Below are 18,711 nucleotides of genomic sequence, written 5' to 3'. Positions count from 1 at the left end.
CCGGTGCGAGCAGGATCAGTCCCGGGGGCTCGTGGGTGCCCGATCCGCCTGCCCCGCCCATCGACGCGCTCGGCGCTCGCCCCCTTCGCTCTGGCTCGGCGCTCGGCCGTGGCGCCTGATCAAGATGGCCGCGCCCACTGCGGCGGGCCCGTGACCGGAGGGCCATGCTGGCGCTGCGGACGGTGCTGGGCCGCTGCCTGGCGGGGCCGGCCCGCGGCGGGGCCGGTGAGGAGTGCGGGGGAAGAGGGGACCGGGGACAGACGGGAAGGGGCGGTCTCGGGGTGGCCTAGGATGGAGTGGAAGGAGCTTGAAGCAGCCCTGAGAGGCGGCGGGAGGCTGTGGGCAGGTACGAGTGGAGGAGCCGGGCCGAGGGCTGGGGGCTGCCCGCTGACCCTGCCCGGTACAACCGGGACCTGCCGGAGCAGCCCCAAGGCTGCAGCTCCCCAAGGCGAAGCTGCTGCGAGCGGGGCCAAGGTGCGGGCTGGAGCCCTGCGGGGCTTCCGCGCTTGCTGTGACCGCACCGAGAGCACGGGTGGCGTGCGGAGCCCTGCGGGCAGTGCCTGTCCTCGCAGCCTGCACACAGCGCTGGTGCCCTGCGGGTCCGGCGCTGCGCTCCGGGGCCTCTCAGCCTGTCCCGTTTGCAGGCAGGGCTGTGTGCTGGCAAAGGCTGTACTTGAAGACACGTTGGAGGCACAGGAGCAGGCATTGATTCCAGGAGCCTCGAAGGAGCAGTTGGAGGAGTTTGTCCTTGGAAGGTCAAAGAACGTCTCAGTTGAGGCTGTGGATGAGTATTCTCACCCTTAGCAAGCTGTGCTGCTCAAAGGTTGCCTCTAGATCTCGCTGCCTCTGTGCTCTGCCGTTGGGGTAGTCCAGAGCAGCCTCTAACTCACAAGGAATTACTTGATTTAGTTCATCAGTTTAAACCCTCCAGATGGACACAGTGTAGCTGGGAAGCCCTCACACTCTGCTTGATGTCTGTAATCTCCTCCTTGCTGCTCTGTTCTCATTTGGGTGCAGATCACCCAGAAGCAGCACAGCTTCACCCATTTCTTTTAGCACCCATGTGAGAACCACACTGAACTGTTCATGCTCCTCTGGGACAAAAGACCTGGCTGGCCACTGATCCCCTTGGAGTCTTAAATACTCTGACCAGTTTTCCAGTACAGACTGAGTGGTATTTAATGTGTTCATAGCTTAAAAAAGCATATGAGTCTGATCAGTCTTTGTTTTCTTCCATCCAGCTTGCAGTCCCCTTATTCAGACAGCCAGATGGTACGCTAGACCTGTGAAAAAAAGAATGAAAGGTATGTCAAGATTAGAAGTTAGCCAAAATTCAGCTGCTCGTAATGTGTGGGAAATCAGTACTTGCCATTAGCAAGAGATCACTGATCTCAATGGACTGTACACCAGGTTGTAAATCCAGGGTGCTGAAGGCAAGAGGTTGCACCCAATTTTATTCACTCAATTCCTTCCTCAGCTCGATCTCTTAAGTTCTTCCTTCTTATTTGGAGCATACAGTCTCTTTTCTTTGCAACTTGTTTCCTCTGATCTAGTTTGCGGGTATGTTCAGAGCCCTGACTTTGTACTGCCCTTCCTCAAATGCTCATCTTTTCTTTGTAGACATCCCCAGCCATTTGGATGACCTTCCTCCCACAATGCTGAAGAAAGGTTATACCGATGTCCCAGTAGTAAATAGGTATGATGCAGGGAGAGGGAAGGACTGTTCTCTTCAGAGATTTGTATCTTACACAGGCACAACCACGCTGTGTGGAAGCTGTCACCTGCTTGGTAATTAATCAGTGCTCTGTGATCACTGGTTTGCAATTTAGCACAGAAACTGCAGAGTCATTTTGAAAGTCGAATTTGCAAAAGCAATCACTGATGATGGTTGTTTAAGGGGGGTTGTTTTCTTAATGCAAGATTAAGTGCTGGTTGCCCACATCTTCTGTGGACTTTGTAGAGCATAGAAAAGAGAAACAATATTGAAATACTAGAAATAATCCTCTTAGAAATACCCTGTGCCTGCCTTGAACTCAGGTGCTGGAGAGGGTGTGGTGAAACAGCTCAAAAGGAGTGGCTGCTGTTGAAACCTGGACCTGGAGTTGAGAGGGTTTAAGCTTCGATTCCAGCTCTGCTCATGTGTGATGCAGGGAGAGCCCCCAGTGGCGTTTCTGAGACTTTCACACATCTTTGAAGGAGCTGGTCTTATTTTGCCCTTGTGTGCTTACTTGGGGTTATCTTCAGCACCTATTTTCACGTCAGGTTTCTGGAATTCATAAGACTTCCTCAATAGTTGAAATAACTTGCTTCCCTCAGCAGCAAAACCCCTCCATGTTCAGTAATCCACACCGTGGTTTTCCCTAGGAATGCAAGAACCAGTTTATACCTGACAGGTTTGGGAGGGGAGGAGAATTGCTGTACATGTGCAGAGTAAAGTAAGGTTGAGAAAAGATAACATGTTCTGAAAAGCTAACCTCATTTCTGTACTTAAATGTATTTCCTTTCTAGCTTATAAACTAACCTGCAATCTTCTTGCAGTGTGGATGATGTAGTGAAAAGGCTGTTGTCACTGGAAATGGCAAGCCAGGTTAGTTCCATTCTACTTCCATCAGAACATGTGGCAGATCCAGTGAGCACGTGTGTGTAAGACCTGTCTGTATTGTTAAATGCCCTTCACTTTAAGTGTTGCTCAGTGACTGCAAATCTGGGGCTATTAAATATGTGAGTGAAAAGTTTTGTATGCTCCTAAAATTGATCATGCAATCTTTATGATAATAATTACGTACTAAAATTAGAAGAAAATATTAGGCTGTCACAGGGGAGATGAGCTGTGTTACATTACTGCTGAGGCCTGTGCCCTAGAAACCAGGGCACTGGGCAGCAGATGTGCTTCAAACTACTTTTTGTGTGCCCAGAAAACAAAGTAAGTGAATTGTAAGGCAGCAGAAAGATCTTGCCATTTCTTGCTGCTTAACACTTAAGCTTAAAAAGATGGGAAAAGTAAAAGCTACTGCCATGTGAGGTCAGCCCCAGTTCTCTCCCACACTTGTGAGAGCAGCAGGGCCTCTTCAACACCCTCCTTCTGTAGTCCTGGGGTGAAGGGTGTGCCTGCACTCTTGGTTTGAACAATGGCACTTGTGTGTTCTGCTGAGATCTTTTTGTGCTGCTTTGCTGCTGTACTCTGTCCTGCAAGCAGCAGGGCCTTTTTTTGCAGCACTTCTTTCACACTTTGTGATGGACACTGAGTAAAGCTATTAATTACAAAACCTTTAGCTGGGCATTCGGGAAGAGAGCTGGGGTGTCTCAGACCTTTCGTGCTCTTGAGAAAGTGACAAGCCCTTTGCTGTTATCCACAGAAGGAAAAGATGAAAATAAAGACACAGCAGCTGGTGGAGAAGGTCAGGAGGTCTCCCAGCGACAATGGCTCTTTTGAGGTGCAAGGTAAGTTAAAAAAGCAGGAGGGTATTGTTGGCAGACGATATATCTCTGCTTTTATTCAGCTATTCCCACCCCAGCACTTCAGGTTTCCTTCAGGAGAGTACCTGCAGTATGCCCTGGAGCTTCAGGGTTGGGGAACATTGTGGAAGCAGTGCCTGAGCTTGCTGGCAGATGTCTGCAAGGGCACCTTCCAAATTCCTGCTCCGTATCCACCCTCCAGGGGTGGCAAGTACATTATCCTGCTTGAAGTGCTTATATGACAGGAAGCATTGTACTTCATTACCAAAATGAACTACTAGATTTAGCCGTGGAACCCAAATTTCCCTTTGCATCAGAGAGTTCTGGCTGCCAGTGCAGTCATGGAGGCCACACTGCCTTTGAGCAAGATGCACTCCTTTATCATCCTTCAGCTCCTCAGGATGCCACTGGCCTCTTAATCCAGTGCCTGAAATCACAGGTGCTTTTAGAAAGAGCCTTTAGTTTGTGTCTCTTCCTCCAAGCCAAGTGAAGTGAATGTAAAGTCACCCATAATTGAGTGCAAGAGGCAGTTTACAGATGAAGTCATCTGAGCTGTTGTTAAGCTTTTATCCTCTAATTAAGCATCTTCATAATAGTAATAGTTCTGACTTAGGTTGAGTAGGTTGTATTTTGTGGTTTGTTTTGCTCTCGTTTGGAGGGCTGTGTGGTGATGTTTGCTGTGGTGCAGTGGGTCCTCAGCTGGCAATTTGGAGGCAATGCAGATGACACTGTCTCACCCCAGAAAGCTGCTGCTGCTCTCACACGGCTTGTTACATCTGTTCTTTACAGTTGCTGTGTTGACTGCCAAGATACGCAGTTACGAGGAGCATCTTCAGAAGCATCCCAAGGTAACTGTCAGAAGTCTGAGCCCACACGTCTGAGCCAGCAGCTGCTCAGGTTGTTTTCTCAGTTCAAGAACAAAAGGATTTTAATTCTGGGCATTGTGGCTTTCCTAAGAAGGTTATAAAATAGTTATAAATGTTCCCGGGTGCCAGCCTGGGAAGCTGCTGGCTCAGTCACAGCTACATGCTCACCAACTGGGATGAAGAGCTTGTTCTTTTTTGTCACTGGATTGGTGGAAACAGCTGAGCAGATAACGTTGAATGGAGTTCAGCTAAATTTATCCTTGCTGCAGGTGTGGCTTTGCTGCTTAGTTTTCAGTGTAATTAATGTTCCCACTTCAGCAGCTGTATTCTCTCTTAGTTCTGCCTATGAGAACGTTGAGCAGGCAGGACTGTGTTAGTGTCGTAACAACCACAATCCTCTCTAAAGCTGCCTGGGTTCAGAGCCCAAATTTGAAACAGCACAACTGCACATTTAGGAACAAGATGTATTAAAGATTCTTTATGCAGTGCAAAAGTTGGGAAATGCATGAACCAGCTGTGCTTGAAAAAAGTGCGTTTGTTAAAAGCTTGAAGGGTAAAATGAAATAGAATTCAGTTTTAGTAAGAAGGCAGAAGTTGTACAAAATGTTTCAGCAGAAAAGACCTTTAGAAATTACTCAGATGAAGCCTGTTTCTTACACACATTGAGGAAGTTTCTCCTATGGGAGGCTGCCCTGAATGGCTCTGGCTACACGTGCTCTCTTCCAAAGAACAACCTAAATGGTCAGAGCCAAGTCATGGTTTATTTTCACATTTTAAAGGGAAATGCTTCTGTGTTGTTTCTGGACCAACACATTTCAGGGGAAGCAGAGCTTTTAGCCAGTAGACCTTCCCTTTGGCCTGTGCCTCCAAGCCACTGTGGCTTTCACTGCTGTGTACAAGTTGGAAACAGCCTTCAAGGCTGGGGGAGGAAGGTGAAGGTGCAAGCACAGAATGAAGAAAGCAATTTCAGTGGAAAGTAAATTAAATCTGCTCAGATCTCCTTGTAGTGACCTAATGTGCTGCAGTATCTGCCAAGAAAAATGGTTCCAAGATACTGTCCTTAACCTGATTGTTTCCTTTCAGCCATAATCAGGTCCATTCTAAGTAATTTATTAGAACAGAGGAATAATCTGTCTGCAATCTTTGCAGGATAAAAGTAACCGCCGCCGCATGCTGATGGATATAGATCGCCGGAAGAAACTCCTGGGCTATCTTCGGCGTGTCCGCTATGATGCCTTTGAGAACACCTGCAAGCAGCTGAACATCCAGTACAGCCTGCCCGCTGCCTACTCCCGGCGGATCACCAAGCGCTGGCTGGTGAAGAAGGCTTTCTGTCGCAGGGTATGGAGCCGCCTGCAGAGCAGGCCACGTACCTGGAGTGGGAAAAAGTCCTTTTAGAGAAGGGCACAATTAAGAAGACTGGTAGTTAAATCCTTTCAAAATCCATGCTGCTTTGAATTTGAGCAGACAGTGATAATATCTTTAGAGAAACATGTAAGCTCAGCAAAGAGCTCCACAGTTATGCAGTGGGCAGCAGCAGTCATGCTGCAGATGTTCTGTGCTGGAGAATTTCAGGTTGTTTTGCTAGTTTGCTCAGAAATTTAGGATTCAAGCCAGCTTTTCTTTTCCAAGCCTGGTATTGGAACTAATGTGTGAGACAATTCAATTTAGGGGCAGCTTTGGAACAGAAACGCAGGTACAGCCACTGTCTGCTCTCGTTTCATCTCAGTACATTGCTGTAACCGCTGTGTGCAGTGTGTCTCTGAGCAGAATCAAAAAGCAGGACATGCCTTCAGTCTGTATATACTAAATTGTAGCCCGATGCAATTACAACCAAAGACAGAATGCCTCCAAACGCAACCCTGGGAGCAGAGCTGGCTGGCATCCCGGAGGAGGCACATGGGAAGGAGCAGATCTCACTGCACAGCCTGCCTCCTGCCCTCTGCTCCCGAACCAGGATCCAGCTCCCTTTCTCTCACCTTCTCCTGCAGGTTTTTGAGGAGGCGCAGAAGCTGAAAGCACCGGAGAGGCTGAAGCAGAGGCAGGAGTGGCGAGCAAGAGCCAGAGCCAGAGCTGCGCGGGAGAAGGAGGCACGGGAGAAGGAGGCACAGGAGCAGGCACAGGCACAGGCACAGGCCGAGGGCACGCCGGTGTAGCAGCACATTGAACCTGGTGCAGTCGCTAACAATAAATAACTACTGAAAGACCTAAAGCCTCTTTGCTTATGCGTGTGCATGGCCTGCACCGTTCTGAGCACCTGGAATAAGCGATTGAAGCAGTTTTAGAAGTTTAAGGCTTGTGTTATGAGCAGTTCGGGCTGTGTGAGGGGAGGATCTTGGGGGGGGTTCACCCCTGGCTCCTGGCTGAGGGGCAGGGATGGGAATGCCTCGGAGCAGTGCCCATCTCCTGTCCTCACCCAGCCAGCCTGCGGGATCGTGCTGTTGTGGCACTGACCCAGCTGCATGCAGCTGTGGGGTGATAAATGAGGAGAAAGAATGTGGTAAGACAGCAGCCCTGACAGTAGCTCAAAGCTCAGTGCCCCTCTCCTCCTCACTTGGGTTGAGGAGGAGCTTTATGGCTGCACAAACCCTGTTAAACACATCTGATTTCACAGTGGACCTATACCTTACCTTTGCTCTCCGCAGCCTTCTCTCTGTCATTCTCGAACTTGGTGGGTTGGTTTTACCACAAAACGCCGGTGCTGGTGATGAAAAGAGCATCGCTGGTGTGATTACGGTGATGCCTGTTGGTTGATACCCACAAAACGCCCCCCCTTTGTCTCAGCTGCGGTCACCAGCAGGACACCGGGGAGCGCTGACCTCTCTTTTATCGTATTAAACTCGCTATTTTAACGCTTTTTGTCACAAACCGCCTCTTCCCTCCTGCACCCACAACCCACGCACCCGGCCGAAGAGCCTCTCCTGAGGGGACCCCTGCGGGCCAAGACGGCGCTTCCCGATTGGCTCCTTGGTTGCCCGGCAACAACGGCGGCGGCGGGACCGGCGGTCGCCATGTCGGTGCGGACGCTGCCGCTGCTGTTCCTCAACCTGGGCGGGGAGATGCTGTACATCCTGGACCAGCGCCTCCGGGCCCAGAGCATCCCGGGCGAGAAAGCCCGCAAAGGTGAGAGCCCGGGGCCGGGGCACTTCCCGGAGCCCGTCCTGCGTGGGGTCGGGGCTCCCGCGGCCTGTGGGTGCCGAGCGGGGCCTCAGCCTGAGGCCTGAGTGCGGGACCGGGGCCTGAGGCTGCCCCGGGTCTGGTCGGGAGGAGCCGCCGGTGCCGGCCCCCAGCCAGGTAAAGAGATGGGCTCCTCCAGGGTCGGCTCGCCTCTGTGTTCTCTAGTGCAGTAAACACGGATATACTTGGCACTGAAGGATGCTCAGAGCTGTCCTTGAAAAGCTGCTGGGGCAAGTAGTTTCCTCGCTGCAGTAATTAATTGTGTGTGTTTTCTCATCTTAATTTCGAAGTAAAGCCTCTTGAATTAATCAGTTGTCATGAAGCTTCTGTGGTAATAACTGCCTGAAGGTCTTATGGAAGTTAATTCGTGAAATGCACACAGATAAGGTATAAACTGAAACTCATTTCTGCGTTTCTGTATTTGTTTCAGAGCGTAGAGCTTCAGAAATGTAATTTTGGAATCAAAATAAGTCAGGACTTGGGCATCTCAGTCCAGGGCCTGAACTGTTTCAGGAAGACCTAATTCCTTCTCCTGCCTATTCAGTATTAAGAAGCAGTAGCACAGGTTTTGCTACAGTGGTGCAAATCTGAGTTATTCCTGTGTGTCTTAGAGAATGATCAATGCCAAAAGTTTACTGCTGATCACATCGTCTAAGTTTAGAGCTTAGACTGGATTAGCTGAGATATTCCGTACTTGGTGGAATATCTCAGCAGGAGAGTTAGCTCTGTACTCGTTTATCCACACTTGTATTTTATCTTACCAAAACTGGAGTGTTAATTTCACTGAGATGTGGTTTCCTCCACACTGAGGTGTTTGTTAATGCTTTAAACTCAAATATTCTTTACTTGCAAGTGTGAAAAAAACAGCTGAAAACTTTCCAAGCTCAATGCAAAACGTGCTAAAAGTCAATCCAGGGTAAGATTTTATCTCCATTGAAGCAACAGGGTTGTTTCCAAGGGGAGGGCAAGGTTTCACCATCTGTGTGCTTGTAAAAGATGTCAACTAAGGGAAGAGTTCACTGAATGCTGTGAGAAAAACCCAAGTCCTTTAGTTAGATTTTCTCTCTTTTATTTAGATTATTTCTTTTCTTCTCCTTGAAACTATTGTTCTTACTTCTTGAACTGGTGTTTTTGTTTTATATGCTTCGTGTAGATGAATGGACAGATGTGGACAGGAAACGAGGTACTGTAACCTTCTAGCTGCATGCAGTAGACAAACACCACTACATGCACACATGGGGCTCATCATATGTGAACACACCATGTGCTGTTCCTGCAGCCTTCTAGTCATAGCGTCAAAGATGAATAACTCACCCGTTCACTAAAACTCACTTGAAATATAGATTGTATTGAAAATAGGCAATAGCTCACAAGTGTATGGCTCCAAAAGTAAGTTGCTAATTTAATCAAGACCATAAATAGATCAAAACCTTTTATCAGAGCAGCCTTCCTAGCCAAAATGAGATTTGTATTTTTTCTAGCATCGTATCAATGCAATGATACAATTGGGTGGGCATTGTGAAGGCTGTTTTTCAGCTGAACTGCAGGAATAGTTTGTATACTCCATTTCTAATTCATTGCTTAGGGTTTTGACAGGTGAACTCCAGGAAGGATTTAAGGCATTTCCATCCTAGCTGCATCTGTCTCTGCCAGTGGTCACCACCCTTGCAGACTGATCACAGGGGAGCTTCAGCCAAGCTCCACTTGATTGAAATGACCCCTGAGGGTGGGTTTGAGCTGAGACCTCAGGGTTTGTGCTGGAGCAGCTGCAGGGTGAGTGTTTCCTTATAGACTCTGCCTGGAAACAGGCAGCAAAGGGCTGCGGTAAGGAGCTGGGTGGGCAAATAAACCTCTTAAACTATGTCATTTTTGGTAGGTAGGAAAGGTAGAACTTTCAGTGGCTTTTTGAGCAGCCCTTTTTAAAGAGAAATCAGGGTTATGATTCTTGGGGTTTAAAATAAACATTATTTGTAGGTTTTGAAGGTAAATACTGGTATCCTGGAGTTGGCCCCTGCTGTTTTATGCTACCATTAGGCCCTGCTTCCAAGAACACTACTTTTCCAGCATCTAAGATTTTAGAAGTCTAAAAAGATTCCAAATTCCTCTTTTATCATACCCAAACTGATAATGAGTTGTACAAAAGCCCATTTGAGCATATTTAGGTGGTAGCAGCACAGATGCAGATCCCACATTGACCAGTCCATCAGCTTCTCTTGTGAGAGAAAAAGGTTTGCCTATGGACACTGCTCCTGGGGCAAGCTCTGAAGAGCTACATAGAGTAACGAGATGATGAAGCCATGACAAGGCAGCTTTGCATGCCTTTGACCTTGTTACCAACTATAAACCTATTGCAAGTAGAATGCGTGGCTGTTTTGAGCTCATAACCTCCCCTCTGCTGCCTTGAATGTCCTCCAGGAAGCACAAGCATAATCCAGGTGTAAAGGCTTCAGTCTCTTGTCATGCATCCAAGCCACGTTACGTGGCAGTGCACCAGACATTAGCATGTGTCTGGCACCAGTGACAGGGCACGTGGAAGTGAAAACCACTGTAAATCCTCAGCTTCTCTTCTGCCCATCCATTGTCTATACTTGGTTTCCCTTTCCCCATCCCAGTGGATGAAACCGCTCTCCGCTGAATTGCTTTTATGCTATGTTGCTTGGCGTACCATTTTCCCTTGAGCTCCTTTCTTTGTTATTTTCCATTGTTAGAATGGTGTGAATATCTCCTTAGGGCCTACCTGTGCTCTCAGATCTCTCTGCTGTGTCATTACCAAACATACCATGTGAGATTTGCCCTTTACCATGACTGTTTTTGTGTCTTTGTCAATTCTTTTTATAGCCAATACAAGAGTTTTTAATCTCAGAAGACAATTTATGTCAGGCTGGGTGTGTGGTTAACACAGAGCTTGGAATTGCAGTGTGAATATCTGCCAGCCACAGTCAGCATCGTGGGATGTTGTCTGTCTCCTGACAGTTTCAGTTATTAGTGACCCTCCAAAGATGCTTCTCAGCCTTTGTGTGGGCAACACGGGCAAGCAACTTAAAAATATCTTTCTTGACAGCAGCATAAGGCAAAAGTTCCTCATTTCTGTCCTAAATGGTTACTTGCAAAATGAAATATAAACAAATGCTAATATGTTTGACTTTCTCCACTGAAAAAAGGGAGGGGGTTTGCCTCAGGCTGCAAGTAGGGATTGGTTTATGGACAGTTTGTTTGAAAAGACAGGAGGAAGAGGAGGGATTTTCTTCCCATTTGTAATTAGGTGTATTTATAATCCACGCTGCCCAGAAGCTGAGCTGAGGTCTGTCAGGATCTATGAGCCCCAGGAGGTGCAGTGCAATGGGTGCTGGGATGTGTGTGTCACCAGGGGTGTGCACCAGTGTAGGAGAAAACCCAAACCCATCAGGTTTAAGCAAGGAGAGAGAATCCCATCAGAAGGTACTTTTCCCAAGTTATTAGCTCTGAGCACCTACAGCATGCCTAACAACATTCACTAAGACTTACTCATCTGAGACAAGATGAAGTGGCTGGGACATTAACTTTCCTTTGGCTGTCTGGGTAGGTTGTGAGAAGCCAGGTGTCTACCCCAGCAGTGAATGATTCCAGCAGTGTTTCCAACAGCTAATCACTACCACTGCACATAGTTCATCCTTTTTTTCCTTTTCTTTATCACTTCCTCTGAGATTTTTCTAATTTCTAAGCATCAGCCTCAGTAACAGTCACCTGCTCAGGAAAACTCAGGCTTGTGTAGGAATCTGTGTGATTTGAAGATTGATTTAACCTTTTTTTGGTTAAAGAACTAAATGCTTATTTATGAGGACTCTGTAGAATGTATCAGGCACATGATCAAAGTATCAGATCCAGCATAAAAGCTAGATGATGCATTTGCTTAGATCACTGCAAAATGTTTTCTCTCTTCTTTGCATTAAAAGCTCCGTAACCGGAGTGTAGCCCTTATACTCAGCACTCCTGATCTCCATGTACTCTTGTGTAAGTCGTGCTACATTTAGACATGGAATTACCTTACATAGACAATTCCATGTCTAAATTTACACCTAAAAAAAAAAAAAAAAGCATGTGTGAGGAAGTTGAGAGTTCTGCTTTTGAACTGCTTTAGGATCTGCAGAGGTGGTTGTGTAAGAGCCCTGAATGGCCTGACAGAGATCCCACTGTTATAAACGCCTCCTTAAATACTTGCCAGTGTTAATCCCTATGAAACAAATACTACAGGGAGCCTTGAATCATTCAGGAGCTTCTGTTTAGAAGGAAAAATAGACTAAGAGTGTCAAAGGCTAAAGAGAGGACAGGCAGAGTCAGTTGGCTGTAGTTTGCAAAACAGTCTTCTTAGGAAGCAGAACTGCAGCTTTTATAGATAATACATGTCAGAGTCACCTATAGACAAAGTAATTCAAAAAGGGAAAAGTGCCATAGCTGTAAAACCAGCAACAAACCCAACCTTATTCCCACTGCTTTCTGCCCCCGGGGACAGGCAGCAGGAATCTTGCTTGGGCTGCTGTGGGATTGAGGGAAATGTTGAAATTAGGAAGTGATGTTCCTTTTCCTTTTACCCTTGTGGCTATGTACCGCGTTCCACAGGTAAGCATTCATGTCAGTCCTCACAGGTGTCAGTGTCCAAATTCTCAGTGTGGAACAAATCCTGTGCTGTTTCTGAAGCAAAAACCCAGAGGCTCTTTGTCTTTGCAGTTATGAATGACATCATCACAACTATGTTCAATAAAAAGTTCATGGAAGAGCTGTTTAAACCGCAGGAACTCTATTCCAAGAAGGCGCTACGAACAGTGTACGACCGCCTGGCTCATGCTTCAATCATGAGACTGAACCAGGCAAGCATGGACAAGGTAAAGAACCTCCTGCCCAGTCCTTCTGTGCTTCTGTTCATAGGTTTCTGGTCGGGATAATTAGCACGTGGCTTTACATCACTGTAATTCTGAAGGGCTTTGTGACAGCCCTCATTCCATTCGCTTCCTTTGTAAAAGAAGTTCTCATCAAGGTTTTGGGGAAATTTATGGTAGTGTCAGATACTTCAGAACTTGTATTTCTGCTTTAATAGCTAAAAGTTGGATTTTTAGGAGTTCAGGAAGCATTCTCTATCAGATTTTTTAATATCTATTTAAAATACATACATACATGGGTGTGTATAAATATCTATTTCTATAGTGACACTGTTTTGCAGTTGCAAATTAAGCAGAAATGAAAACAGAATTCTTGCCTGCAGACAGTATATCCAGCAGAACTGAGTTACCTGAGACACCTCTACCTGGGTGCCAGGGTTATGGAAATTGGCAGTAGTTTCAAAGGCAGTTGGAAAGCCCAGCAGGAGGGCTGACAGTGATTGCAGAGCTCTTATTTTATCAGGAAGCAAAGCTGAAATGGTTCTTCTTCCCATAGGCAGGCGCTAACCTCAATGTCTAAATCCCTTCCTACATCAGTACAAAGCTCCCTGAGTGGTGTCACACTCTGTTGTGGCAGAACCAACATTTCCCCGTGTTCCCTTGCAGCTGTATGACCTGATGACAATGGCTTTCAAATACCAAGTGCTGCTGTGCCCCCGGCCCAGGGACATTCTGCTGGTCACCTTCAATCACCTGGATGCCATCAAGGATTTCATATATGATTCCCCTGGGATTATGAATCAGGTGGATGAAACTTTCCGACAGCTGATTGATGTAAGAATCCTTTGGAAAAGGGTGGGATACACTGTGGTTTGAGATGATTTTATTTGTTTTCTCTTTCAAGCTCATCTTAGAGACTAAACACTACATCAGCAATGCCATATCAAGTGTGGACATTGATATCTCCTCAGAGAAATGTCCCAATAACCTTCCCTTCTTTTTTACCTGAGGGAAACAAATTGGCCTCCCAGTTTCCAACTTTTGCTGGAATTCTTTTGACAAAGAATATGAGCATTCCAATGAAAGAGAACTGGTTTCACAACATGTTGAAAGTTCTGGGAAGTCGTGAAATGTTTCTAAAGGGCTGCTGGAGAGGGACATGTCTACAAGTCAAGTGTTATTTTTCTGCTGGTGCAGATTAAATCAATACATTGCTTATTCAGCCTGATCAAGTCTGCACTGACTTCTGCAGGAATTAAATCAGACTTCAGTCATGGATAATAATTACTGAAGCCCCCTCACACATACACACACACCCCCCCCATCATTTCTCCTTCCCCTGCCATACACATGCTATTTTTGCCAGCAGTATTCCAATATCCTTGTTTCCACCTTTAACTTGGACACAGTACACTTGCAAAGCCTTCCATGAATGGTTTTTCTTTTCCAGACATACAGCTGCCTCTCTGATGGAGAATTTCAGCTCATCAGGCAAACGCTCCTCATTTTTTTTCAGGACATGCACATACGGGTAAGAGCTCAATACAACCATTCAGTAAGAGTGAAAGGGAGTTTGTGGCTAGAATACGGAGGTGTCTTGTTATAATTACACTGTAGGTTTGGTTTTATTACATACACTTTTCAGTCATCATGATGTGTTTGTAATTTCAACTTCAGCATTTCACAAACTGAGCACATCTACTACAATAACACTCAGTAATTCTAAAATGCTATGGAAAAAAGGGATCTCTGCAAGTATGGATCTCCTGGCTCATAAATATGGTTTTCCTTTTAATAAAAACTAAATATGAAAGAACCTGAGCTTTAAGTAATGGGGTTTTATATTCTCTAAATAAATGGATCATACTCAAGTGCCTAAACAGTACATATCTTTTATTTGTTCATTTTAATATTAGATTGGTGTGCCCATGGTCTGGACCACAGTTCTACATTACTGGCCTTGGCCTGTATCATACTGTCAGTATAGTATGGTGTATATATATACAGTATATATATATACAATATAGTATATAGAATATAGACCTAAATCTCTGGGAAACGTACCCCAGTCTAGGCAGGAAGGCTGCAAGGCCATACTTCAAAGGATTCACATCAGATGATATGCAATTGAATTTCTCAAAGGTGGAATATTCTTTTGCAGGTTTCTATCTTTCTGAAGGATAAAGTGCAAAACTCTAATGGTCGCTTCGTGCTGCCAATATCAGGCCCTGTTCCTTGGGGCACAGAAGTTCCAGGACTCATCAGGTGAGCTCTGAACAACTGCTCATCCTGTTTGCAGTGCCTTGCACGTATGGCTGCTCAGGGAGAGCAGCCAGTCCCAGAGGCCTAATAGGAATTGAGCTTAGGCTGTCATTCATGTTGCAGGGATAGCTGAACCTCCAGTAAGTCCTATTTAAAGGATTTGGGACTAAGTCAGGCAGCAATGAAATGTTAAGCTGTTTCTGGCATTCTCTACTCCATTAAATTAGTTATTAGTACTTTATCCTGTAAAATAGGCATTCACTAACATACAGATTAGGGTTTTATTCCCCTTTTTCTTGTGCTGTAAGCAAAGGAACTCAGTACTGAAAATCAGTAATAAAACTATTAATTATGTTTCAATAATGACTTGGTTTTAAGGATGTTTAATCATGAGGGAGATGAAGTTAAAAGAACTGAGTTCACCACTCCTGGAAATTATGTTACTCCACAAAGGGAAGGATCTTTTGGTCTTTATGGAGACAGAGTCCTCAAACTCGGAACAAATATGTAAGTAACTTTAGTCCTACATAGAAACAGGAAGTAAATGTTGATGGTTATGGATTTGTTCAAAAGCATGTCTTCAGCCTTGTGGTTTTTTCCCTCTTTTCTATTACCAGCTTGAACTGTAACTTCTTATTTCAGTTATTTACAGTCTTCAGAAAAATACCCTAAAAACATAGATACTGTGCTGCTTCTTCCAACTCCTTTATCTCGTACAAGTAACAGAGTGATCTTTCTCATGTGGTTTTTTTCCCTTTAGGTACAGCATTAGTCGGCCAGTAGAGACACACATGTCAGGATCATCCAAAAACTTGACATCCCATGCAAAGGTCAGTGTTGTTCTCTTTCTGTCACTGGTTAACTGGCTGACCAGTCTGGGTCGGTGGGTCCTGAGCTGGCCACATGTGGCGGGAGCTTTTCGTTCTAGATTTCACATTCTTTTCCCTTGTCCCTCAATAGATGGGGTCACTGATAGAAGTGCCCACATCTGTCACCTCCAAATCATTCACTGCCTTCCCCTTTGTTCATCTCATTTCTTAGGGAAACAAAATCCATTACTTTAGTCTACAATTACAAGATAACCTCAGGGGAACTGCTTCTGTTCTTCTTCTTGGGGAGACCTTATAAGAGTCTTCTGATACGTAAAGGGGGCCTACAAGAAATCTGGAGAAGGACTTTTTACTGTAGGGATAGTAAAAGGGAGAATGGCTTTAACCTGCCAGAGGGGAGATTGAGATGAGCTCTTAGGCACAAATTCTTCCCTGTGAGGGTGCTGAGGCACTGGCACAGGGTGCCCAGAGGAGCTGTGGCTGCCCCATCCCTGGCACTGTTCAAGGCCACATTGGACAGGGCTTGGAGCAAGCTGCTCTGAAATCCAGCCTGGGATTCTGTGATTCTAAAGAGAATTGAGAATCCAATTGTCCATGATCCCTTTTGAGCTGGGGAAAAGCACGTTTTCCTGAAGAACCTCACACACAGGCTTATGCAATGGCTTTCTTGCATCCTATTTTAATCTCTACAGAAACAGAAAGCTGGTTTTACAGATTTCCCAGCTATTCAATTTAGCTGTAAAATTATCTTGTCCTGGGTCTATAAATTCGAGCATCATTTTATAGCTGATAATTACTAGCTATCTGCACAATCTGTACCATCAACAATACGGAAATGTATTTATATCACTCTGAAGAACATTTATGTAATATCAGAAAACACAAAAATGATTCTAGTCCTCATCTCCAGGGTAACCTCACCAATGAACCTGTTTTCTGCAGGAGAATATAGTCCCTAACCCTCTTGCTAAAGAAGAACTGAACTTCCTGGCCAGGCTGCTGGGAGGTCTGGAGATCAAGAATCCCAGTGGCAGTGACACAGGATTTCGACTGAATTTGTTCACAACCGACGAGGAGGAAGAGTATGCTCAGGTCCTTCTTGATTTGGGGTTTGGGAGCTGGTGCCAGTATGGACAGCCCTGGAGAGCTGGACAGCTTTAGGGGACAACATAGCAGGGGTTAGCATTTTGTTGTCCTGGTCCAGATGGTCCCTTCAGGATGAAGGAGGAGTGCTTTTCCCAGCTTGTTTATTCCGGCTGTCGGCAAGGAGAGCATTTCCCTCACTGGTGTCCCCTCTGAGCAGCACTGGTGGTCAGCAGTGGGTGACGAGCTGTGCTTCATTCTATCCATGGAACAGAGCCATCCCTTCAGCCCTTTCAGCTCTCCTTTCCCCAAATACACCTACGTATGTAGATGTATGTGGGAACCGGTGGTGATGATGAGCCTCACAGGCTTGACCGCTTGGGTGGGGAGCACAAGGATACTGGGACTTTTTGTTACATGATTTCTGCAGACATCTACTTTTAATCTCAGTGACAGAGATATTCCCACTGTTCTACACCGAGCTTAAAAAAATGAGGTGGGGAAAAGCCTCCAAACTTGGGTCAATAATTAATTTGCCCAGTAGGAACAGGGACGTGGTCCAAACTTCATGCTTACAGGAGCCTCATGAAATCTGATTTTTATCATTTACTTGTGTGTCATCATGACATTAAGCACTCTTTTCATGTTTTCAATCAAGACACGCTGCACTGACTAGACCTGAAGAGTTATCATACAAGGTTATCAACATAGAAGCCACACAGGTACGTACAGCACACTTCAGACCTTTGATTCTCATTGCTCTGCCTTGCTAAGAAGTGGGTTTCACCCAGAGTAGTAACTCAAAATGCACCTTTTTTTACCTCCAGTTAAGCTCATCAGTAAATCATGGCACTGTTTTCTACTGAGCCTTTGCGTTTGGTGACTGCTTCATAAGAGAACTTGAAACCTGACAAATATTACGAGTTTATAATACTATAATACAGTATTATAATACGAATATTCTAAGCTTTTAGCTGCTTAAGATGGCTCGTTTGCCTGCTTATGGTTACAGCCTGATGCCTGCAGCCCTCTTCGGAGGGACTCAGAGGCATCGGCAGGCAGCTGGGCACATGCCAGGGCAGCCCAGCCAAGGCTGGTGGCAGCAGGGGCGGGCACATCGCAGGGCAGCCCCGCACAGACCCGTCCCGTCCCGTCCCGTCCCGTCGCGGTCTGAGCCGCGCTGTCTCGCCCCGCAGGAGCCGGGCCGGCGGGAGGAGCTCTCCTGCATCCTGGGGGAGCTGGAGGTGGAGGAGCCGCGCCCGGCGAGCTCCGAGAAGGGCGAAGACCTCCTGGCGCTGATGGATGCGCTCTGAGCACGGTAAAGGTCCGGGGCGGGACCGGGAGCGGGGAGGGACCGGGAGCGGGAGCAGAGCGCAGGCGCGGCCGCCCCTTCCTGCCGCCGGGCGGGCGGGTGAGCGTGCAAGGGGATGGGGCTCGGGGGTGAGCGTGCAAGGGTGGGAGGAGGATCAGTGTGTGCTTGCAAAGGGGGCACATGGAGAGCGGGAGCGGTGGGAGAGGGGCGGTGTGCAAGTGAGGGGCATCAGTGTGCAAGGGGGGGCACATGGAGGATGGGAGTGACTTGGGAGAGCAGGAGTGTGCAATGGAGCGTGCAAGGGAGGAGGCAGTGAGGGTCCCAGTGTGCAAGGGGAGACACGTGGGGAATATGAGTGATTTAAGAGAGGGGCGTTGTGCAGAGGGTGGTAGGGATGCTGAGGAAGGCGGCTCTGGCCAGTGGTGGGGGTATCCAGCCAGGATGCAGCTCGGTGTCTCCCTGTTCCCAGCCGAAGGCACGCGATGGAGGTCAGCCACTCAGTCAAGGAGCGCACCATCGCGGAGAACAGCCTGGTCATCCTGCTGCAGGGCCTGTGCGGCCACGTCACCACTGTGGACCTCCGCGACGAGAGCACGGCCACGGGGCGCATCACCAGCGTGGACGCCTTCATGAACGTGCGTCTGGCCGAGGTGACCTTCACGGACAGGCAGGGCACCGTGTCCCAGCTGGACGAGCTCTTTGTGACCGGCAGGAACGTCCGCTACGTCCATATCCCCGACGAGGTGGACATCAGGGCCACCATCGAGCAGCAGCTCCAGGCCATCCACAGGGTCCGCTACTTCGGGGGCCGTGACAAGGGCAGGAAGGAGTTCCCTCGTGCCAAGTACAAGTGAGCCCATGGACCTGCCCTT

The 18,711-nt window shown here is 47.1% G+C and overlaps 3 protein-coding genes across 6 annotated transcripts; all 3 read left to right on the top strand.

Moving 5' to 3' along the window:
- Positions 1-81: 81 nt before the first annotated feature.
- On the top strand, positions 82-6,615 carry MRPS15 (mitochondrial ribosomal protein S15). Of its 2 annotated transcripts, XM_057403508.1 has the most exons (8): positions 82-225; positions 1,242-1,304; positions 1,621-1,696; positions 2,539-2,587; positions 3,357-3,441; positions 4,246-4,304; positions 5,472-5,663; positions 6,314-6,615. In XM_057403508.1, exons 1-8 carry the CDS (start codon positions 165-167, stop codon positions 6,476-6,478), a joined length of 750 nt encoding a protein of 249 aa, XP_057259491.1. In that variant the 5' UTR covers positions 82-164; the 3' UTR covers positions 6,479-6,615. The 2 variants fall into 2 exon arrangements, with proteins under 2 accessions (XP_057259491.1, XP_057259492.1); XM_057403509.1 differs by lacking the exon at positions 1,242-1,304 and having other exon boundaries at positions 112-225.
- A 676-nt stretch (positions 6,616-7,291) lies between these two features.
- Positions 7,292-17,840, top strand: OSCP1 (organic solute carrier partner 1). Of its 3 annotated transcripts, XM_057403505.1 has the most exons (11): positions 7,296-7,445; positions 8,653-8,682; positions 12,204-12,358; positions 13,019-13,186; positions 13,803-13,883; positions 14,514-14,617; positions 14,993-15,121; positions 15,375-15,444; positions 16,387-16,526; positions 17,186-17,249; positions 17,724-17,840. In XM_057403505.1, the coding sequence occupies exons 1-11, from the start codon at positions 7,334-7,336 to the stop codon at positions 17,838-17,840; spliced, it is 1,170 nt and encodes a 389-aa protein (XP_057259488.1). In that variant the 5' UTR covers positions 7,296-7,333. The 3 variants fall into 3 exon arrangements, with proteins under 3 accessions (XP_057259489.1, XP_057259488.1, XP_057259487.1); XM_057403506.1 differs by lacking the exon at positions 8,653-8,682 and having other exon boundaries at positions 7,292-7,445; XM_057403504.1 differs by lacking the exon at positions 8,653-8,682 and having other exon boundaries at positions 7,300-7,445; positions 12,096-12,358.
- A 481-nt stretch (positions 17,841-18,321) lies between these two features.
- On the top strand, positions 18,322-18,711 carry LSM10 (LSM10, U7 small nuclear RNA associated). The gene has a single exon (XM_057403507.1). The coding sequence runs from the start codon at positions 18,322-18,324 to the stop codon at positions 18,691-18,693; it is 372 nt and encodes a 123-aa protein (XP_057259490.1). The 3' UTR covers positions 18,694-18,711.

This window comes from Pezoporus wallicus, unplaced genomic scaffold, assembly GCF_028554395.1.
Source record: "Pezoporus wallicus isolate ANWC-B61680 ecotype Strahan unplaced genomic scaffold, APGP_CSIRO_Pwel_v1 contig_8232, whole genome shotgun sequence".
NCBI classification, from domain to species: domain Eukaryota; kingdom Metazoa; phylum Chordata; class Aves; order Psittaciformes; family Psittacidae; genus Pezoporus; species Pezoporus wallicus.
Note: the sequence above shows the minus strand (reverse complement) of the source record. Positions and strands in the feature narration are given on the sequence as shown.